Source organism: Podarcis muralis, chromosome 7, assembly GCF_964188315.1.
Source record: "Podarcis muralis chromosome 7, rPodMur119.hap1.1, whole genome shotgun sequence".
Classification (NCBI taxonomy): domain Eukaryota; kingdom Metazoa; phylum Chordata; class Lepidosauria; order Squamata; family Lacertidae; genus Podarcis; species Podarcis muralis.
In genome coordinates this window covers 42,200,174-42,224,272 of record NC_135661.1, presented here as the reverse complement: position 1 = coordinate 42,224,272, position 24,099 = coordinate 42,200,174, and the positions used below count along the sequence as shown (strand labels likewise).

General features: G+C 45.2%; 1 protein-coding gene across 2 annotated transcripts in view; it reads right to left on the bottom strand.

The window, feature by feature from the left end:
* GALNS (galactosamine (N-acetyl)-6-sulfatase) overlaps nucleotides 1-24,099 on the bottom strand; it is a 52,550-nt gene that overhangs the window by 5,086 nt on the left and 23,365 nt on the right. For both annotated transcript variants that reach the window (XM_028739979.2, XM_028739980.2), the window contains exons 10-12: nucleotides 20,528-20,664; nucleotides 19,051-19,153; nucleotides 8,684-8,805 (exon numbers count right to left, since the gene is read on the bottom strand). In XM_028739979.2, coding sequence (XP_028595812.2) covers nucleotides 8,684-8,805; nucleotides 19,051-19,153; nucleotides 20,528-20,664 — 362 coding nt within the window. The remainder of the gene's footprint in view (nucleotides 1-8,683; nucleotides 8,806-19,050; nucleotides 19,154-20,527; nucleotides 20,665-24,099) is intronic.

Below are 24,099 nucleotides of genomic sequence, written 5' to 3'. Positions count from 1 at the left end.
GGTGTGCAGCAGAAAACTGGCTCTGCCCCTTGAACTGCCTTTCTGAGCCTGGTTCTGGTTGGTGGATCCTGTGATTCTAATTTAAAAACAACAACATAGTTCTCCCAAGCCTGACATTTGTTCATGGTTGAATTAGGGATTACCAGACCTAGACAGCTTAAAAAACAGTCCTTCGGCTTCAACCCTAAGGGCCCACCACACCTGCTCCCATGCCTTCAGATGGTTCCTGGACCTGGATGCTTAAAACACTGTTAGGAATAGCATAGAATACGAAGATTGGCCTTCAGCAGGCCCAAGATGCTGTGGATACACAGGGAGCATCACAGCATCTGCCTCACCCTCTGCCTGCGCCCAAGGTAATAGACATAGACTCCATGCCACAGGAACACAAAAGTGGACTGACTCAAGTTATGCTTCACAGAATGGTACCCATTTAAATAGATGTGAATTCCTCCACTGCCACCCTACTGCCACAGAGTGAGCAAAGCACTGACATGTTCAAGGGAATATATTATCTTGAGAGTATATTTTACTTACTTACTTGTTAGAGTCTTTAATCTCATTTTGTTCCCAAATTCTGAGTAAGAAGTTAAGTAGTAACACAGAAAACACCTTCAACAACTCAACACCAAGTGATCCAAATCTTTATTTCTGTTTTGGACACTGCAATCATCCAAAGCTGATGTAGTTTAAATGTTCAAAGCTATGACCAATCCAGATCCAGCATGGATCTGGGTTGCAAGATGTCTTATTGTGGCTTCAGCAGCTTTGAGAGGTGGAGAGAGCAATTCTGAGCATGTGGCAATGTGCCTGCCCCACACAGGAACACACACTGAAGACCTTTACCTTGGTTGACTTTGGTCTGTACAAAAAGTCACTTGAATTAGAACTTCCCAAGATTGTGGAACGTGCAATGTTAGAAATATTGCAAAAAGTTGGAAAAACTAATAATTGGATACGGCAAAGATTAAAAGTAACGGATGCAGTGGAAAAGGTTGTGAAGTTAACATGGATATATGCAGGACATGTGGCAAGAGGCAATTTGGGCTGATGAAGGTTAATCAATGCTACAATTTCAAAAGGCCAAGGGCATGACCACCTATGTAATGGGTAGACAATCTAAAATTAATAGCAGGGCTTATGTGGATGCAAGAAGCAAGCAACAGAAGATGATGGAGGGAACTTGAAGAGGCATATATCCAAAGATGGGTGAGAGATGATGGAGAAGACGAAGACAAGGTTGGACACCTTGCATTGTTTTCACACAAGAGGGCTTTCACTGACTCTCCTGTGAATGTTAAGGAGGAGCAGGAAACCAGGCCCCTCTTCACTCTCCCCCACCCCAACAACCCACCCCTTACTCTTATCAGGATTATAAACTTCAGCAGGTATTTGTTTAAGTGGCTTAACGTTCCCTTTCACTGTGGTATTACTTCAAGTACTTCTTAAATGGAGGATTAATACCCAGTGATCTCATTTTGTCCATCATATTAAGAGTCACTTAGGAAACAAAGAACTGCAAATTGCTTTTGGAGATAAAATGGAAACAATGCCGCTCAGGCCTGACCCTGGACCCCCTTTACTCCTGGTCCGAGCTGCCCACTGGCCCTGGGGGCTCCAGAGCATTTCCTTCTCCAAAATCAATCACATTCGAAACCGAGGAACACGCCAACGGTTTCCAGTAAGTGCTATAAATACCATATCTTCTTGGCAGCCTTCCAGACAAACACACACACACACACACACACACACACACACACACACACACTAAGTCCAATGGTGGAGCTGGATCTAAGCATGGCTCAGAACAAAGTGGAAGGAAGGTTGCAAGGAGGAATTGCATTCTTGAGAACAATGGCAGACTTCATCTCAGAGAAGAGAGAATTTGTGACCTCTTCTGCCACAGAACATAAGAACCAATTGCTGGAGGAGACCCAATGGCAGTCTCTCTAGCCCGGGATCTTGCTTCCCAGTAGCCCACCAGATACAGATAAGCCTTTAAGGCAACGGCTATCAGTGGCTACTAGCCATTTTCTTGATTGGGACGCTATACTTCTGTTGATGCAGCCTAGAATAGCATTCGCTTCTTTTGCTGCTACATCACACTGTAGGCTCATGTTTAACTTCTGGTCTACTAAGACCCCTAGATCCTTTTCACATGTACTACTGGCAATCCAGGTGTTCCCCATTTTATATTTGTGGAGCTGGTTCTTTTTGCCTAAGCGCAGAACCTTGCAATTGTCCCTACTGAAATTCATTCTGTTAGTTTTGGCCCAGTTCTCCAATTTGTTAAGGTCATCTGTTGTGCTCAGATCCCTGCCTGTAGGCTTCCTGTAGGAATCTGCTTAGCCACTGTGAGAACAGGTTGCTGAAGTCTCTGGAAAATAGGGGCCTGCTTTGATCTGAACCCACTATCCCACTTTTTAAGAGGGGTAGCCCTGTTGATCTGTTGCATCAAACAGACTGTTGTGGCACTGAAAACAAATGCAAAGGCGTCTCAAGAAATTAGTAATAGGAGCATAAAATTTATATGCACACAAAGAAAGAACAGAGCAAGTCATTCCCAACAAGTGGCAATGGGGAGAAGTAAGTAGAGCAAGAACGATAGTATTGTATTGTTATCATATAGTATTAACACACACAGAAAGAGGCAACGGCCTGGTTCATGCGCCAAACTACGGCATCCTGGAACTGTGCAAATTTACAGGCTCCTGGAGAACAGCTTGCAGCTGCTTTGCTCTTCCCCAATTTTTCACTCCTGTGCTGTGCTATGCAAGGCCAAGTCGAGCCACAATGGAGCAAGGCAATGGCGCACTAACCTCACCTGTCTGTCTTCTTGCAGCTGCCCACCAGACATTGCTGTCAAGTTTAATAAAAGCAGGGAACATGGGCATCAGCCAGCACTGGGTGATGGAGGCTGTTTATTTCACTGGGGTACACACAGGAAATCTTCCCACACAAAAGCAGAGAGCCAGCAGCGCAGATTGTAGAGATCTTGTCTTCTCCTGCACTTATCCTCATCAGCTATTTGAACTGGTTAACAGGCTGGTGCACATATAGATTGCATATGGGATGTACAATACCCCCTGCTCTGCAAAGAAAAGCTGCTTGGTCATGCCCACCTCTGCATTATCCAAGGGAGGAAAAAGAATCATGAGGGAAAGAATGACCAGAATCCACAGCAATTTTCATGCTGCTGCTGGTGCTATGCCTGTACAGGTGTTTGGAACGCCTATTGTCTAAGCAAACTGACAGGCTGCTTTGCCCCTGGGCCGCCCTAAATTTGTATTCTGTCTCTTCAAGCCTGCCAAAGGGAGGATGGGAATTGCAGTGGAAGAATGAGAGGGAAGAGCGCGCCAGGGTGAGCAGGTGGTGTTGTGAGGAGTTTGCTCGGAGAGATTCCCCCTGTGTACGCAGAATTATTCCACGCTCAGGATGAAGGAGCAGAGTGGACAGAGTCCAGGGTCATTACACTAATTGACACTTTACCTCCAGGAAGTCCCCAGAGAGCCAATCAGGGATGGATTGGAGGCGCAAGGTCCCAGGCACAGGTGTGGCGTGTGTTTAGTTCATTTAGCGTAATTGTGCTTCTGCAATCTGTTCTCATTGCCCTCCCACTCCAAGCAAAATCTGTACACAACTCACTCCATTGTTAACCCCACTGTGGCCTGCCGTGAAAACTCAGTTTGGGGCTGGAAGGAAGGAGCTGTTGTTAATATATTGCCTCCCTCCCTGGGCTATGATGATCTTAATCTTTGAGCCTTTACACTCCCCTTTCCAGCTTCACAGAACTGTCTGAGGTTACTGAATCTGAATGATGAGAAGCCAAGCTGTAAATATATATATGCCTTTTTTGTATTTCTCTCTTCCTTTGTTTAAGTATCTGTGTACATACTCTCTCTCTCTCTCTCTCTCTCTCTCTCTCTCTCTCTCTCTCTCTCTCTCTCTCTTTCTGCATCCAAATGCCTGCAAAGCCAGGTGGTGCAGCTCTTTCCATCTGCAATGAGTTGTGTGTCTCACCCCCTGACTCAAGACAAAACAAAGAAGGATCTGGTAACATAGGAGTCTTTGCTAGAGAAAGCATTTCCCACCCCTAAAAACTTAAGATGCATAGCAATGCAAGTTGGCATAATACAGACATCACCTCACCTATTTTCTCCCCATTTTATATTTTATTACAAGACAGGCTGTCGTTTAAAAAACAACACCACTCTTCCACAGACCTAGACACTGGGAGAACAGCTTGGAACCCTGAGACTACAAAGAGAGAGGGCATGAACTATGCTGGACTATGAGGGACCTATGGCCTGATCCAGCTTTGGGGATCTTCTTATGTTCAGTAGTATGTGCAATACAGTGAGCTCAGGTTTACAGCATCCCCACAGACAGGCAGGTCCTCCCCATATTCTGTGGACAGAATCACTGACAAGCCCATTTTTGTTCCTCTGCTTGCAAGGCCCTTGCTGGTACCCATCTTTCGAGTGAAATTATGCCTGGGCAAGAAAACACTTGCTCTCCCTCTGAGAAGCACTAATACAGGGACTCCCAACAGGCAGGCTGCCAAGGGGGATAATTAAGGCAAATCAAAAATACGCACCCGCCACACTAGTAACATCTCTGCAAATGAGGATAATTTAATTACCCACAAAGAAGGGGAGACCTCCTTTACACAAGGCTTCCAATGTGACCGGAGATATGAGAGGATATAAACATTAGAGAGCTTCCCAAATGAACTTTCATTTGGTTTATTATTATATTTATTTAAAGAGAGAGAGAGAGAATGTGCGCCTTTCTATTATGCCCTGCATATTAAAACATCATTTCGCCATAATCGTGTCATAATCTCCCCATAAAATTCAATCAAGACAATAGCTTGCCGGGTGTTTGGAAAGCAAGGGAGCCAGATGAGAAATGGCTGCAGATGAAAACAATGGAATGCAGCTCAACTCAGAAAGGGCGGTTTTCCAAAGAGACAATTAGATGACAAGGCAGGGGATGCCCTGCGGAGAGAGAGCTCCCAAATCTGGATCCAAGTAGCTTGGATTTTGAAATGAAAACCCCTCAGCCCAAAGCACCTAAACTGGAGCTCTGTGTGTTACACTTGCAGGACTGGGACGCCTGGGATTTGCTGCTGGGTGCAGAATTCAGCATACCGACAGCCATAGCCTTTTCTTTTTGAAAGGAAGCTTTCAGCTCTTGTGGTTGGTAAGATAAACTTGACAACATTGGGGCCATGCCTGGGGGCCCAACAGGACATAAAAGAGATGGGGCGTCTGCACCAAGCATGGCAGGTTGCTCCTTTTGTAGGGAGAGGGGAATTGCAGAAATAATTCTATATATGCAGACTGTTGGACTGGCATGATGTATTCAGAAAGCCGATGTGTGGTGTGGTGAGCAGCATGTTGTGCAAGGACCTGCAAAGACCCTATAGTGTTCAGGCAGGCCTTTGAAAATTGAATTTCTTTACAAGGCAGTTCTTCTTGAGATGTTACTGATGTTATGATAATATGATGCCACTATGCTATTTCTATTTTCTGGCCAGCCCTGAGGCTCACTGCGTGCAGTTGGCCTGGCCATAATTTCACTGCCCAATCTGTAAGATAGATGGGAATAGGAATGTAATAAATAATAAATAAAATATTCAGCTCTCAGATTCAAGGTGTTGCTCAATGTAGCATTCAAAGTTGTTGCTCAGTGCAGCCCTACTAGGCAGCACTGGGCGGTGGTGGGATAGATGAAGGCAGGAACTTGTATATGAAAAGATGCAACAAGACATTTTAGAGTATTGGTCATAGCAGAGGTCGCACTTCAGGCAGCAAAACATTATGATCTGTCTTTGGGTGTGGGTTCGCTTGGTAGACAATTTCTGCTTCTAGTGTGGACTATGCATGGTCTTGACAAAAAAAGAAATAGTATTGCATAAACGATTATCAATATAAATTAATACATAGCTGCCTACTGAAATGTTAAGTTTCTCTTCACTTAAATCACACCTATGAATATAACTATAGCCTTTAAGTCAAGAGGAATCTGCAGATCCAAATTAGGTTAAGAACTTAAGAATGGCCCTGCTGGATCAGACCAAAGTCCCATCTGGCCCAGTACCCTGTTCTCACAGTGCCCCTCTGGGAAGCTCACAAGCAACACCCAACTCTCTGGGAAAGGGGCACAGCGTTCTTTCTGACTGGTGCAACCAAAACGCTTCAGAGAATGAGAGAAGGAAAGGAGAGAAACAAAACCACCCTCAAGGTGAGCGAGAGAAAGTCATATTGTCAGGCTCCCCTGTTTCCTTCCCAGTGGGTCATTACAAGTACTGAAACTTGAAAAAGTGGCGCCTGGCCTTTCTTTTTTCCTCCTCCCTCCTCATCAGTTTTTCCTTGCAAGTAATGCATTTCAGATTGGTTGTCTTACTACTAATGTTTGTAAACAGCTCTGGGAGCCTTTTTGGCTAATAAGTTGGGTCAAAAGAGGTTATGAATAATTTTGAGTTTGTGCCAGAATTGGTGATTCCAATAAGAACCACAGCGAGTTCAAAGATGGAATTATTTCACCCCCCACTCCCAATGACAGCATCTCTATATGCAGAGTTTACGCAAATTATGTGCACATTAAAACCTATAAGTCAGCTATACTTCTCCAGCTCATGATTCACTCCCACACTGCCTGCCCCTGCAGTTAGTGCAATGTGAACCAGCAACGCTCAAGCCACCAAAATCAACTGCAAAAAGAATTCATTAGGGCTGAAAAGCAGGAAGATCTTATTTACTCCAAGGATAGGACCATCGTCTCTTTTTCCTTTCCTCCCCAGCAGAGAACACTTAGTGGGCAGCGCAGTCACGTGGTTCTGCCAGGACAGTAATGGAGTGAGCGCAAGTGCTCCGCTATTTAGAAGGATGGGTAATTGCAGCCCTGTCAGTTCTAAGAGCACCTTGCTGTAAAAGCCACTTTGGTGCAGGTGGAGCCAACAACGTCCGTTTCCTCTCTCCTTAACGCTCCATTTTGTAAACAGGATTTGTTTCAGGGAAAGCAGATGGTACACTCCAGCTCCTCGTGAGAAAACCCGCCCAACCTTTCCAAGTGATCCACCAAGGCTCTTTTGCTCCATTGCCAATGCAACCTCATGTGCCTCTCTGCAGCTACTCCTGGTGGCTGCTAGAATCCCAGGCTCACCTGCCAATTTATAGGGAGGAGGCAGGCATGGAAATATGCTTACCAAACAGCTGCCACAGACTCTCAGTTCACACCCTGCCTTTCAGTGGCCTCAGGTGAGGGCAAAAGGCAGGCAGAAAGATGTCTTAAACCCTTTAATGGAGCATGGATTTAATCTTAGGGATAAGTGAAACCTATCTTGAATAGCTTCTGGCTACACAAACATGCCAAGTTCCTTAGGAACATGGAAAGCTGCCTTTTCCCAGCCCAGAATATTTCTCCACCTAGTCTGGTGGAGATCATCATCTGCTCTGACTGACAGTGACTCTCCAGGGTGTCAGGCAGAGTCTTTCCCATCACCTATGGCCTGATCCTGGAGAGGCAAGGACTGAACTGGGGACCTGGCGCTTGCATACTGCACCATCTGCTGCTGAGCTACAACCCTTCCCCTTTGCCACCAAGAGGGCTCCCAGCTCTGACATTAAGATGATTGCTACCAAGGAGACAGTCTTCGTGATTATACTCTTCATCAAAAACACCCTCGGGGCTGAAAGCGGGAGGGTGGGGGGAGCATTCAGAGCACCATTATAACTCCAAGCATGTTGCTTTCAGGGGCCTTCTCTGCAAAGAGCCTCCCGCCCGCATCCCCTAAAACTGCAGATCCCCTCCCGGTCTCCTCAGGGTCTTGAAACCAGCTTGCAGCATGGAAGTCTGGGGCCACTTGGCTGGAAGGAGGTCAAGACCTCTTGCACGGCTCTAATTAAGGTTGAGGGAGCTTGCAAAGAAGAACCAACTGGAGGGGAGGCGTTGTTCCACAGGTCAGATATGCCCCCGCTTTCTACTTAATGGCATTCAGAATCTACCACCTGAGACAGCTCCCTCACTTTTCACCCCACCGGAGAGCTGTCTTTGTCTGCAGCCATTAAAAATCCAGTTCTGTTGGTTTTAGTTCATTTTACCGGCTTGTCAGAGAGCTGTACAGCTGCAGTGCTGTCAGGATAATGCATTTTGATCCAACTTGCTTCTTTCACACTTTCATTCTGAGCTTCCCAGAAGCCTTGTTATTAAAAGCATAGATGCTGTCTGTCAACTTCAGGACCAGCCCAAGACATTTTGCTGCCTGAGGCAAAAGATAAGATGCCACCCTCATCCCCCGCTTTCCAAGTCCAGAAGCAGACCCGGCTAGCAGCCGAATTTTAGTTCAGCAGTGGCAGTGGGACACCATGGTCTACCACAGAGCAGGCTGTACATTGTACACAAAGTACCCTTTGCTGTGGATCCCTGCATCCCAGAACCAGCTGCCTGAGATGCCCGCCTTCCTCTGCCTCATGGTATGGAAGGCCCTGGTCAGCCTGGCTTTGTATGCTGCTGCTGAACAATTCTGTGATGCTCAAAAGCTTGCATTCTTTCCCACAGAGAAAGGACAAGCCAGTTAAAAGGGATGCTGTGCTTGACTAGTTTACCTTGCTCTCTTGTAAGGCTGGTGTTCACCTCAAGAACACCACTTGTGTTTCCGATCACATGCCTGCCTTACCTTATTGGATACTTTTCCCCAGGGTCCTTTCCCAAGTGAAACAGAAGTGGAAGCTTGGAGTGCTCCTCTTGGTCATGGGTCGTTACTCCAGAAACATTTTGGCCGGGGCAAAAATCAATGCCCTGCAAGAGAAAGAGGATCACCATTCACTAAAGATCAACAACAAAAGCACATGAGCTGTAGGTGGCCAGGGATCTTGAATTCTCATCAGTTTACATTAAGAAAGAAACTTTCAAGTCCTAGTGATTTAACAGAAAAACATGGAAACAAATGTATACAGGGCCCCAGATTCATAGAGTTGTCAAATGTTGCCATGTTAATTCCAATGGATTTCAAAGTGGCTCAGTGAAATCATGTTTCCCCAGTGCTGATTCATTACCAGAATCTCCTCTCCACACCCACACGCGTTCTCAGGCTGGCTGCCAGGCTGTACTGAGGACAGGAGAAGCTTCCTAATTGTCATTACATTTGTATCACCCCTTTCCTCTACCTGGAAAAGCTTGAGAATAGCATACATAGGCATCCCAGGTGGTCTCCCATCCAGGCAGGGACCAGACTCAGACCTTTTGCAGGGTTGCTGCCTCACAAGCCTTTGGACCAAAAGGCCAGTAAATTGGTTTCCTAGGAGTTCAATGTCACGCAAGAAAAATGGACCCAAAGAGGCTTGCAAAATGGAATTTGTTTTTCATGCTCAACTGACTGGCACATGTGTGGTTAGGAAGGACCTGCTCACCACCATCCCCAGTCAGTGACACACAACCCTCAAGACATGCTTTCCCCACAACCATGTGCCTTGACCCACTTACTGAAGGCATTCAATAATATCTATCCCCAGGACAGCTTGCTTGCTCCTGCTTCCCAACCTCTATGGCTTCCAGGTACACAATCTCCTTACTTTAATTAGTGTACACATGGCAAACTTCTCCACCATGCAAAGGGTGAAACCATCCCTCATTCTCTCAGTGTAAAGTGCAGAATCATAATCAAAAGATAGACAACACATATTGCTGGCCCCACTCCAGATTCCACAATAGTCAGTCAGGTTGAAATAGTCAAAACTGCTGCACTCCAGCAGCTGATGACAGTTCTAGAGCAAATCCTATACTAATGCACTGTCCCAAACTATCACACAGGGCATATCATACTGCTAACCACAGCATACCCTTTCTTTGCAATAATGCTATAATGTCTCTGGTCTATTCCATAAGGCAAACTTTTATTTGCCACACCCACACCCACACCCCACATCACTAACAGGGCACTTGCTGGAATCAAGAGCATGATGCAATGAGTTCTCTTTCTGCACCACACCCCCATGCATCACATCCTTCTAAAACATTAATCATGAAGAGAGGAGTTCATTACAGTTGTGTCTGCTGGATGCTCTGATGGCAACCTGGATGTTGCTCAGAAAGCTGCATCCTCAAGTTCCAGATGGCTGGCAACTTCCATGTAAAGATGGAAACAAATCCATCTTGGTTGCGTACAAATGTGCATTTGTAGACTGCTTACACCAATCTGAATCTCAAAGTGATCTATCATAGAGGGGCATGATCCTGTGCAGCAGGAAGTATCCACCCATCACCCAACATCTCTGGAGGAAGAGTTAACTGCTAGAAATCCCCCTGGCCTAGCGTGTGTGTGTTTTAAACCACCCACAGAATGGCTTCATTCACCTTGCCCAACTTCTAACCCAGCACTACAATGGCAGCATTTCCAATTACCAGCATTCTCACACTGACTGAGTTGAACTACCCAGTCTGCAACATCTATTTTCAGCCTGAGTGCATCTTCCCACTAAAGGAGCTGTCAATGGGTCAGTAGGATACTTTTAAATAAATATGGCACAAGATCAGCAAATGAGATGCCAGCTCAATACACATGGGCCCTAGAAGTGTCTCTTTGAATACCAGTCACCAAGTATGTTCTTACTTCTCCTCTTGTAGGTAACAAACCACATTTCTGCCTAGCAGGGGGGGAGCTGCAGATGCAAAACCTCCCCTCATTCTGGAGAGCCTAGAAGCAGGAAGAGAGAACACATGGTCACCTAGAAACAGCCTCTCATACATCTACACCGCCCCACCACTAGTTGCCTGAAATTGATGTTTTAGGTAACCGGGGAAGGAAGGAGAATCAGGAGAAGCTTGGGATGGGGAGGAGAAAAGTTGAAGAAGCTGCCCTGGAACTGCCTTGCTTTTGCACCATCCATGTGGCAAAAGCTAAAAAAAGATCATAGGTGGGCAACTTGCAGGCCAAGAAACCAAGAATGGGTCTGCATGCAGCAAGAGGAGAAATTGGGACCAAGGTGGCAGAATGGACTGGACCCATTTAGAGGGCAGGCAGAGAATTGCATTTTTGAATGCTCCCCTAGGTACAAGACAAAATAAACCCCAGACACTAAGCAAATAGAATACTAGTGCAGCAGGTAGAGAAAAGAGGCAAAAACCTTTTCCCAACGCTCCCTTATTTTCCAGGACTTTCTGCATGCAGAGCAGGTGCTCTGCCGCTGAGCTGTGACCCTGCCCATTTGAAGACAGGAGCTTCCACCCGCAGCCTGATATGGCACTCTCTGCTCTCAGTCTCCTGCATGTGTGGACCAGGCCCTGGTCTTCTTGGCTGGGGACTGCAAGATGACAGCACCCCCTTGAAGAACACCCCTCTATTCTATACCTCCTATAAGGTTGCCAATGGTCACAGCATCTCAGTGGCATCTGGTCAATCTAGGGCTTTCCTCTGTCCGCTTCCATGAGGCTTCTAGCCTGTCCAGGTTCCTTGAAGTCACCCTCCTTGTGAAAAGGACTTACATAATACAGAGGCCAGCATGGCAAAACCCATTTAAAGGGGGGACGGGAGGGGCAGCGGCACAGCTGTACTGTTTGCACATAGAACGAACACTAAGCTGAAAGGCTCTCCACAGACGTTGGAGGGGATTTGATTGGCAAACAATTTTCTAAAAATATCCTGTGTGTCTTTAATGGACAGGCTGGTCAGTGGAGCAGTTAATATTCTGCTTTTCAATAAAGTAAGAAAGGTTAGAAGCCCATGAAATCCCATTTACCTGCACAGAGCTATAGATTCCTGAATCAGTGGCTAGAAAAATAAAGAGAGAGAGAGAGTTGCTTGATAAGCTGCAGCAGGCAGGCCATAATGGATTTTAAATGGATACGGAGGTGATTGACCTTTTCACCTCCTGGTGCTGGAGACCTCCGAGACCAAGCGGGGTTTGCATTTGCGCAAAGTGGAGCATTTCAATACTATTTTAAGAAGAAGAAGACGGTGACAACAGCTAATCAAAGCCAAGACGTAACATACAAGTTGTAATTTGGATGCAAATCAAAAAGGCTATTTAATTAAGAGCCTGCTAATTAGTACTGCGCTCCTCTAGTGCAAATGTTTTCGTTTGAGGTAAGAATTTATTCTCTGGGTATTTGCTTCCACGCTGCTCTGTTTACAGAGCACCCTTGGCTTCTCATGTTAAGACAGCCTTAGCATTAACGCACTCAGCTGATTGGGGGCTGAAATATATTTCCACGCAACCAAGTGCAGGCCCACTGCCTCCAGATGTGAGCTATGAGTGCAGCCACCCAAGGAACAGAATGGTGGTTTGCAACTGCTGCACCAGCACTCAGCTTGTGTTTGGCTTTCATTCCCAATATTAGGACAGACCCCCAGCTCAGACCAGCAGGCAGTTCTCTTGTGCCAGCTGTGTCCCCTGTGACTGCTGCCACTTCCTTTCCATAGAATCATAGAGTTGGAAGGGACCCCAAGGATCATCTAGTCCAATCGCCTCCATGGCAGGAATCAAAAGGAACAACCACAGAGGGAGCAGGGGCTCCCACAGTGTGCTTCCTCTGCAGTCTGCTCCAACCCTTCTGGCCACCCAGTGGCTTCTGAAGCTTGTGTGGCCCAAGGGTTGCTGTTCCCCACGTTTTCCATGGCATGTTCTGCATTGGTGGCAGCCATGGGGAATCTAACTTGCTTTAGTCACTGTAAAAACAAAAGAAGGTGGAAGCGGATGTTACTCCAGATTAAGAAGGATACTCAGTTTCTTGTGTATACACACACTAAAGCACAAAAGCCATCTTGTTTTGAAAACTAAAGCCAGATGAAACAGTGAGGATTAGGCCAACCAGTCTTCTCTGAGAAGGATCTGAAGTGGCTTCTGGGAGGAATCCAGAAAGGGAACTTGCCTTCAAAAACATGGGCAGAAGTCCCCATTCTGATTTCCCACCCTACAGTAAGGCCAAAAAACCCACAGCTGATTTTTCCTTCCAGAGATTGTTAAAAACCTACCTACATTTTTTATTTTTGATTACCTATTGCTTTTTCTACGCAGACTTTGCCATAGCACACATCCCCAGAACAGTTTGAATCTCTTAAGTATTTAAAGAAGCACCGAGTTGTCTCTGTTGCCCTCCCATCTCCACCCTAGCTTTTGTGGAAGATCAGGTGTGTGTCCCTTCAGTCACCTGCCCTATTTCCCAAAATTTTTCTTCCTTCCTCTTCCTCCCCCTCCTCTTTCTTCTTCTTCTTCTTCTTCTTCTTCTTCTTCTTCTTCTTCTTCTTCTTCTTCTTCTTCTTCTTCTCTCTCTCTCTCTCTCTCTCTCTCTCTCTCTCACACACACACACACACACACACACAGAGAGAGAGAGAGAGAGAGAGAGACGACCTTGGTCACAGTGCTCTATGGCTGCCCTGCCAGTGCATCAATTTCCCAAGCAAATGGGCCACAGATGCTCAGTCGATATAAACATGAGGCAAAACAGCAGGCGGTTGCCAGTTGGCTCCCAGCCAAGCAGTGGAACCACCAACGTGTGTGTACGTGTGTTAACAAACGGCCTTTGGCAATCCATCACCTGGGCACGATCCCAGATCATTCTGGCCTGATGAGCAACTGCGATATCCGCCTGGCTGACACAAGGAGCGTCTCTGTCCTCTTGCCGAGGCTTCCTCATTCCAATAGACACGGCACAGGAGGAACAGGGGAAAGAGCGACGTACTAGGAAATGAAGTTATGAATGAGGAAGCTGATTGAGCCAGGAATCCTCAGCACAGCCACACTCTTGGCCCTTCAAGCTCCAGCCATCCTGTGGGAAGACAGGCTATTTCTACCACCCAGAGGATTCCAGGCAAAAGTCTCTAGAATTAGGATGCAGAGTGAGTCACCACCTAGACCCCTCCTTTGAAAATGCTATTACTATGACTTCTTCTCAGCAGCTGTTGCTTCAGCCCTGCTGAACAAAAATCGCTTTTCACATGTTAACTGTCTGGAAGGGACCGGGGGCGGGGGGTGCAAATCAGAAAGTCTCCATCGGCTCTCAAGCAGAAGCGATCGATGGCTAACCCACATGCTCAGAGGACCACAATCAAATGTCATTATTTGTGAGGTTCTACTTGACTTCACACCACACACCCTCCCCCCCCCCTCGCAGAAAAGGTGCTATCGATTGCTTCACGTCAGATGAGAAGGGCAATCAGAGAAGATTGCAGCATGAAAAAAACCCTTTGGCATTTTATATTAAAACAATAGGGGTCTTCGTATAAACATGGACACAAAACCTTTAAAAAATACACAGTGGCCTTTATGATAAAAAAATCATTGAAAGCTAACAAGATACGAAGCTGACAGCACCAGGAAGAAGCTGAAGCTATCGGCTAATATGCAATCCACCCAGGGGCTATGAAAAATACATCTTCTTTCAGGGACTGCAACCAGGGCTGTAGCGGGGACAGAAAAAAATGCTTTGTGGAAGGCAAGCAGAGAGGAGACTTCTGCCTTCATGTCTTGAAACGAGGAAAGCACAAGGGGCAAAAGAATGAGAGTGGAGAACCAATATGTGAGATGAGGACCAGGGAGATCTGGATTTACTCCTCATTCAGCTATTAAGCTCACTGGGTGACCAGAGACTATTCACTCACTCTCAGCCTAACCTACCTCACAGGGCTGTTGGGAAAGTAAGATGGGAGACAGCCAAGTACACCACCTTGAGCTGCTTGAAGGAAATGTGGGATAAAAATGTAACCAACAAGCCTTGAGATCCCAATTTAACAGACAGCATTTTAATAGTCCAAGGTGGTGGTGGTGTGGAGACCCTGCCCTCCTCTTCTTCAGAACGAGACAAGACTATAGAGAAGGTGGAGAAGAAGGTAGGGCCTCTTCCACCCAATACTGCTGCATCCTAAGGATGTAGGACCTCCTCTCTGGCCCACAGAATCTGTGCAAGACTGCTTCAGACTCAACCAATTCCTGCACAGAGTGCTTGTCTGTGCATAACAGTGATGATGCATGTCTCCATGTGGCCAAATGTATTTGTCACGGGGAAGTGCTGCCAACAAATCAGCTGAGCCTCTTTCCAAGAGGAACAGGTGAGCTCAGGGGCGGGGTCCTGACACTTCTAGGACAAAAGGGTAAGCGAAGTCACAGGCCTTTCATCCTTCCAAACACTTGCCAAGAGCTTGCCGTTCCTGTGGTATCTCAAATGGATTTGCCAGTGCAGCCCAAGGTTCTTTGGTTTGTCTGCATAGGCTTAAAAGAGTTATCTACTGTCCTGGCCCAGAAAATAAATGTGTCTCCAAAAATACCACAATTTATTTTGTTATTTACTAGCATCTCCCTCCCTACACTAAACTTTCCTTTTACTCAGCACAAACCCATTTATCAGCTTCTGAGTGTTATGACAATTTGAAACTACATAGACAAGAACTACTTGTAAATCACAAACAGCTCTTTTACAGCCTCTGGCTGGCAGCTAAGTAAATATTCCTAATGCAACCCTCCCGCACAACTTACAGCTGCAAAGCGACACAGCCAGGTTTTCTTTAGTCATGCGGATTTCCTGTGGAGTGGGTTTATATTTCTTCTTTTGGCACTTTAAGGAAAACAGGTGCTCACTAAATAACATTTATATTCATAATTAAGTCAGAGAAAAATGCCAAGGTGTTCTAGCTAGAAAACAGATCATGACAAGGAAGGGGAAAACTCAAATTGGAGAACACCAGCCTAGGGCAAGACTAGGTAGTGTATGTGAGAGAGACAAGTCATATTTTCCCCTCCTCTATTATTTACCCAGTAATATAGTCTTCATTTGGTGTGATGATGCAGGTGAGGGTGACGAGCTAGGATGGACTAAGCACCATCAAAGTTTAAGGAGCAAATGTTGTCTGTGTTTGGGACACTGAGGTTATTGGATCTTAAAACTGCAAACACCAGAAGTTAAGGAATTCAAACAAGACTTGATCTCCAGAGCAAATAAGATTAGCCAGCATGATTTGCAAGAATGGAGCACCTTAGCTGATGAGCCAAGATGAGCAAAGAGGAGCAAGCCGTGGACCAGGATCCCCATCCAGAATGAAAGCTCATATTGAATGGAGTACTTATGAATCTGTAACGTAGAGGAAAATGCTCACAGACATGGAAAGGGACCTGGGTCTTGTGAACTTTGTCCACCATTGCTATTACCACAGAATGTGGAACCTTCATGAAACTTACTCATTCATCACGGGTTGAAGGAAAGAGAGCCAAGAACAGACAGCCACTGTCCCTGCCTTAAAAGACCTAAAAATAAACAAACTGGCTTGTGACGACTGTTTAGATACACCTGATCAAGTGCAGTCCCGTTTAGATAGGTTGTACTCCACTACAATCCCAAGAGGTGCACTCTTTTGGTCGTCACAGCTTTGAATTCACAGCTTTGCAAGTGAAAGCTTTGGGGATGCAGTTCTGGCTCTAAGGAAGCTAATGACAATACTGCATTCCCTTGGGCCAAGCACAGCCAGGCATCTGGATCAAACGGCTGATTATGAGTCACTGAGGAGACCCAACAATTGCCCATGACAAGCTCCAGTGGATCCAATGCAATGTGGGATCAGCTCATGGCTGGAATTCCGGCGCCACTTACAATTTATGCATTAGGACTCACATTTTTGCAATGAAACCAACATCTGTAATTCCTAACACACAATTTTGCAAAGAAATCAGCTTTTGTAACTCCTAACACCCAATATCAACAATACTGAGATGGAAACTGAAGGCAGTGAAACAGAGATTGTACAACAATTTCACCTTGGGAGCATTTCAAGTATCTGCAAATCGAAAGCATAGCATTATTATTATTATTATTATTATTATTATTATTATTATTATTATTAAGCTGGCTTGGGTTGTAATTAATGTCTGAGCATGGGAAGAAGAATTTGAACAAATTTCAACCCCAGCTCTCTCTCTGAGCGTTGTTAATGGCTGTTCTGTCCACTAATTCTGTGCTCCAATTTTGCCCACATCAACCACAGACGACATGAGCGGCAGGAAGGCAAATGAATTTTTAATCATCTCTCTGATGTACAGTATAATTGCTGACTTTTATCAACTAGCAGTTAAACAAAGACTTAGAAAGGAATAAACATTCCTTAATTGCACGTCTGCCACTGCTCACAGGAGGATAACCTTGGGAATGAGTAACTGGTCCCCATTATCTCAGCTAAGCACACACAGAAAGGCAGACATGTAGCAAGAGGCTCAGGTCAAAAATAAATGCTTCTCAACATCAGTTTGTGTGCTAGATACTTAAAACACAGCATAAAAACAATTAAATTTATCCGAGTTCTCATCTTTGTATAAAATATGGGGGTGGGGTGGGTTCTGCCCTCTCCTGCTTCCAAATGCAACGGTCCTCCCACCATCACAAAAGGCCTATTCTCTCAAGAAAGCTAGGTAAGAAGATCCTGAGGGGACATGAAGGAGAGAAACAGAAATCTAAGAATTAAAAATACTAGCAGGATTGGCACCAATGCTAAGCTTCATCAACGCACCATCTCCATTGCCAGAGCAGCTTGGCAAGTGCAGCTGGAGGAAGGCTGTGACCAGATGGAAACTGGATGAGAGAGTGGATATGGGAACCTTTCCTGCAGCTACCCCCACTCTCTCTCATAGGAGTCTCCTTTGTCCCCCCCTTCTAGCAGGTGAAAACAATTTGGTTCAGGTGGGCTTTTCATTCATTTTGGTATTTGAAGCTGATTAACTATTATGCTGCTTCTGTTTTTTTGCATTTAATTTTATTTACATGTTTACTTCTTGATTCTTTTATTGTAGTTTTAATGCTGCCAGCCACCTTGAGCACTGCTTTGGTAAATGTAGACGGGATGGAGGATGGAGGAAAGGAAAGGCGCAGCTAAAAAGAGGAGAGCAGCCAATGGAGAGAAAGAGAGAGCGGAGAACAAAGCCACTTCGTGAGAAGCAGCAGAGATCAGATTGCCCTAGAGCTTGATGCATTTTTGAAGGGCGTTCTGTAATTTATGGTGTGTATTTGTGGCCCATCAGAGCAAGACAGGGCTTGGTCCTTGGCCTCATCCCACTTCTTTTTGGTGCGCTGGATACTAGGACCCCTGGAATCAGGTGCTGGGCGAGGCGTAAGCAGGTTTCAAAAGAACTTATTTCTGTAGTGGTTGAATGACAATGTGCTGGTGATCAGAAGGGTGTCTGTAGCAAACATCCACTGGGGTCTGGGAAGCCTGGCAACATCTAACAGTGGAGGCAGGAGGGGAGGGTCTCCTTATGCCAGCACAAGAAGCTCAGCACCCTGACCAGCTGCCTCTGTGCAGCAGAGCACAGAATTGGAAGCAAGCTACATTTTATTCATCCGTAGAAAGATGATCCACTCCTCCGCACTGCATGATCAAAGCTGCTGCCTGCAATATTTCTTCTGCTCAAAATTATTCTCTCTCGCTCTTAACTAAAGTCTAAACTCTGGGGCATTTGACAACTGGCAATGCCAAAAGTCTGGCAGGCTGATTATACCCTTCAAAGTGAGGCAGATTTATGCTGCTGTGGCTATTGGTGGTTCTGACAAGAGTGGCGGCGGCAATTTCTGAGATTATGGTTATTATCATTTTACATAGTTACACTTTACATACTGTTTCTTAACAGGGCACACCAAGCCTCTCCAAATACCCTCCAAGCCTCTGGTTCTTCCTTTGCCCTCTCCTTGATGCTGCCCAGCACTTTCCTCTGATGCTCCCAGAGGCTGCTGGTGCCCAGCTCCACCTGCTGTGCTTCCGGGGGATGCATATGCTCCACCAGAAGGAACATGACAGCAGCCAGGACTAGACAGAGACAGTCACAAAGAGCAGCAGGCACATGCACAGGTGATGGCCTCCTGAGCACCGCTCTGGAAGGTGGGCTAGCCTGATCTGTACCCCCTTAACATATCCCCAAAACTGTGGCTTGCATTAAACAAAAATGAAGATGGAGCAAAAGTTGACATTTTGATGATCTGAGTTTCTCTTCTGGGAGTGATGGGTGTCTTTCCATGGGAGGAGGAAGACAAACATGCAGTAGAGAAGGAAGGAGGGAGGGAGGATTTTCAATTACCTGGCTGAATTGCTCCCAGGAATTGCTCCAGGTCCAGTAATGGGCCTTATAAGGCCCAACCCGTATTGCCATCATCTCGTTGCCACGGTAATAAAATATTGGCCTGATGGAGAGAGGGAAGGACAACAAGAGAGATGTACAGCCGCATGAGAAATGTAACGTGTCCAAACAAGCGGCTTCCCTCGCTTTTGGCAGCCACACAGATAAGGGAGACAAACACTTTAATGGAGCCTGGCTGGCAACTCAGCTATCACTCAGGAGCAGGTTGCCTTCTAATAGCCTCCACCGCAAGGTTTTCAATTAGCATTTTTTAAAGCGTCCATCAAAGCGAGAGTCTGAGTTTGCGTAAGCAAGAATGAAATGTTATGCAAGTCATCTTGCTGGCAATTGTTAATCCTTGAACTACCAGACTATGTAATTTCACACACAGAGCCTGATGGCTTAAAATACTCCAAAAGGGCACCTGTGTAATGGGAGCTGCAAAGGGTACAGGAAGCCAAAGACTTCAGCGTACGGCCCTGGAAAGCCAGACTGTACAAGTGTGCTGCGAACACTGGCAAAGCAGAAAAGAAAGGGGAATTTTGAGCAGAACGGACAAATAATTATCTTGATATCTGCCATGTGAGGGACATCCTGTGCCCTACACCACCTTGAAACTACATTAGGGCGGGTGACAAAAATCTAGAGGAAAGGGATTTTTAAACACTGTCTTGCTATGCTTGCATGCAAAAGATGTAAGAGAAAATTCCCCCACCCAGATGTTTTCAGCGCACACAACGTGGATCAGCTGTTATTTTAAAGGAGGTTCATACTGGACCAGTATGCAGTCCATTAGCAATGAAGAAAATTCAATGGGGAGGTCTGCATTAATTCACATTTTCAGGATGGCTTCCAGAAAATAGCAGAAGGATCTGGTATAGTTTTTGCCCTTCACCTCATGTCCTGCCACTGACTCTCTCTACCCAGTATTCTTATTACTTGCATATGAACATTTGTTCCTAATTAGAGAGGACAAATATAATCGACATTGTATTATGGGTGTATATGTGAAGCTGCCTTATATCAGTCAAAATCACTGTAGTATAATTGTAAATTGCCCTGTGATCTTCGGATGAAGGGCGATATAGAAAATTTAATTAATTAATTAATTATAATAAATCAGAGCACTGGCCCATCAAACCCAGTCCTGTATACCACGCTGACCGGCAGTGGCTCTCCAGGGTTTTAGACAGTTCTCTAAGTCCTACTTGGGAGATGCTGAAGATTAAACCTAGGACTTTCTGCAAGCAATATGTGCTCTGCCAGGGAGCTAGAGTCAGTACAATAGCATTACTTTAAAACACCCAATCCAGCAGCCAAAATACCCGACCCATTCTAAAAATAAGAGGCTCTAAAAATATCCAACTTTTTCTGCTCCACACCAGTAATTGGAGGAGTCAAGGGATGGAAAGCCGCGAGTGTGATGTTCATAACTCACCTGTCAATTAACTTGCCTTGCAGGATGACAGGCGAAAGGTCGATTCCGTCGATCTGTCTGTCACTGGGAGGCTGCAGTCCTGCCAATGCGAGGCTGGTGGTGAAGAGATCCATCACGCTTGCCAGCTGATGACTCACCTGTCATTGACAAGACAAGAGCATTTGCAAAACAATCAAAGCTAGCAGACCCTGAGTTGAGGGAGCTTCTGCTTCCAATGATGAGGTCTTAAGAATAGTCTCATCACCTTCCAAGATATGCAGTTCAGGGTTTGATTCTGGATTCTACTCCAGGCAGTTGGGTAAAAAGCTTGTGTTTAGGAAGCTTCTTCTCAGTTATCACCTATACTGGAAGCAGCTTACCAGGGTTTCAAACAGGGTCTTTCCAGCCCCTACCTAGAAGTACTGCGGAAGCAGCCTGGAATCTTTTGCATGCAAAGTATGTGCTCTAAAACTCAGCAATGGCCCTTCCCTGGAGGGAAACTAAGAATCCTCATGATTCTGAAGGAAGGAATTATTAAAATAGGATCAGCGGAAGCTGCCTTTTATCAGATTCAACAGTGACTGACCACAGCTTTCTGGGATTTCAGACAGGTCTGTTTCCCCATCCTACATGGAGATTCCAGGAATTGAACCCAGAGCCTTCTGCATGCAATACATGTATTCTAACCTATAGCCATGTACCAGCATTATTTCATTTTTACAGCTAAAATTTTGTTTTACAGCTAAAATTTTATTCTGTGAACCACCCTGAGACCTCTGGGTATAGGGCAGTATAATAATAATAATAATAATAATAATAATAATAATAATAATAATAAACCAAGTACCAAGCTACGTGGCCCAAGTGTCTTTGAGGGAGGGAGTCTCATCCCACCTCTTGTCCTCTGTACTTGTTCTTTGAACTCTTAGACCCAAAGAAGCCGGGTGCCGGGCCTACCAGCAGAGGTTTGCTAAGATACCTAAAGGAAGCTGCGGAAGCAGTAAAGTCGCACACTCACCAGTTTCAGAGCAGCATGCGATTTAGAATTTTTGGACACATTCTCATGATTGAGATGATATATAAGTTTAAAATAATACAGGTAAGTGATGAAGTGTAGTATGGTGGTGGAGCTTTTCAGGGCGATGAGAAAAGGATACTTCTATACAATATGGTAGTAGTTGGAACCTGCATATTGTTTTTATGGGTTCATGTTTGCAGTTATATATTTCAAAAAATAAATTTAAAAAGACCCTTTCAGAGCAGCAATCAAGGTCGAAGGCTTTTGGAAGCAGCTGCTGAGCCCAACAGGAGCAGCATTTCTCCAAGCTGGGCTCCTGTGGACCACGTGATGCTGTAAATTCTCCAAGCTGCATTTGGGCTGGAAGGGCAGCGGCAGGGGGAAGAGGTGAATGGTTTAAGGTCACTTTTTTAACATAACATTGTGGGTAAACTCAAAGAGCCTTTGATTTCTGTCCTGAATCAATAGACTGGCCAGTAGGGAGCTGCCAGCGACTTCCTTGTACCTGCCCCTCGCTATTAAACAGAGCCCGAAGTGCAGGCAGCTCACTTTAAATGGCCAATTACATCCGTGGTCTTGCACGCTGTTCTCTCTGCGTAAAGGGGGAGAAAACTTCTTAAAAGAAATTAAACGTCAGTGTTACAGCCACTTGGTTTTATCTGTAGCACCACATTAAAGAGAAGAACGGGGGGGGGGAGTGGGGCAGGGAGGAGGTTACGATTTTTATATAAACTTTGAAGTATTTTCAGAGGAGAAATAAGGTTGGGGGGGGGATTTAGTATTTTCTTGCGTAGACAGCACGCTTTCATTTTGCTTGCAATTCCTGTAACAAATGGGGGGGGGGGAGGGAGGATATTCTAGAGAGTAACAGCCCAGTGAAAAATAAATAATGAAAAACAGAGGAGCAAGATCAGATATTTCCAGTATCAGCAAGGAACAGCCGGTATTCCGCAAGTAAAGAAGAGGTTGTGTGTTTTTTTTTTAAAAAAAATGTTATATATATATATATATATATATATATATATATATATATTTATAAACTCTCGGCATACACAGAATGTCTTTAAGAAAATGAAATCCTTTTTGCTCTGGGCCACATTGCGAGAAGAAATAGCCAGCGCCAGCGTTATCAGTGCTTTCAAGCTCTAACTCTGAATCAAAGGCGACAATTAATAAAGTTGCCCCCGCCAGGAATGGAAAGGGGGAAAGCTAAATATTTGAAACTGGGTGAACAAATGTCAGGGTGTTTTTAAATAAAATCCTTTTACATTTATCACAGCAAGCAGACCTGATATCCCTGTCTAATTCAATTTCAATTTGTGCCCTGTGGGAGATAGTGAAGAAAAGGTTGCACTGCTGTCTTTGGGTTGATATGTTCTTTTCTCCTTCAGGGAGCAGAACCAGGGAGGTGGGAAGAGGGGAGCGCACGCGGGGGGGGGGGGGGAGCTGTGGCGGCGGTGGGAGGGGAAGAGAAAGGAAAGGAAAGGAAAGGAGGGGGCACAGAGCAAACAGAGGATTCAAAGAACAGCAGAATACAGATTCCTGCCAGCAGGATGCTTCTAGAAGGCAGAGACAGCATGGGAAAACGTTTAAAGTTTGTTTTCGCTGGTTATGAATCCACCTGGAAAATTCAGCCAAGACTTTTGGGTAGTGGGGAGAGCAAGAAATCCAGAAAGAGTGCTTGTTTATGTTCCACAACCTAAAACAGTATGGGCAAAAAAACCTATGAAAACTGACACTATGAAAACTAAGTAAGGAGGATGCTTCTGGTTCAGAAAACTCTCCTCCAGAACTAACCCCAAAAAACCCCAAATCACCCACTATTCTCTCATTCCAGTTCTGCTGTACCATGTTCCTTTATTCTTATATTTAACACACTTTCTTCAGTTTGACTAATGTATGTATACTTAGTACATTCCCCATGTCCACTCTGTTTGCACACTCAAGAATCTTGACATGCATATTGACCTTCTGAGAACTTCTGCTTTCATTTGAAGCAGTTTCTAGCCCTCATGTCTGAGAGTATAATGAGGAATGTCTGTAGAAAGCTTAAAAATGCCATCTTGAGACAAGATTACGATAGTTCTCACATGGCAGGGCAGCTAATGCCTTCTCATACCCAAGCTATTTACCCCCTCTTCTATTGTTTTTCAATGTGCTAGTAGTTGCCAGAATATTCCAAATCCTGCAAATATAAATATATCCAGATTGGCAGTCTGCATACAGTACATAATTTAAAAGGCATATATCAATTGAGCTTCCTTTGGTACAATGAACGCACAGCTCCATCTTTAACAGACACATGTGCTGCTGCTTCTGTTGTTTAAAAATGGTTTATAAAGCTCCACAGCTGGAGAGGAGGCAGGCTGGTTTGTCTGTGAATATCAGAGTTCGTCATGTAACAAAAAATATCTGCTCACAAACCATTCATTAGGGCAAAAAAGAGTTCATGTCAAAGGCTGCAATCCAAGACAGAGACAGGAGTGCTTAAAGCCACTGGTCTCTGTGGACTAAGTGTACCTAAAATGATGTTGGAATGCAGCATTTCCTATGAAGCCTTTGACACAGCCACCTT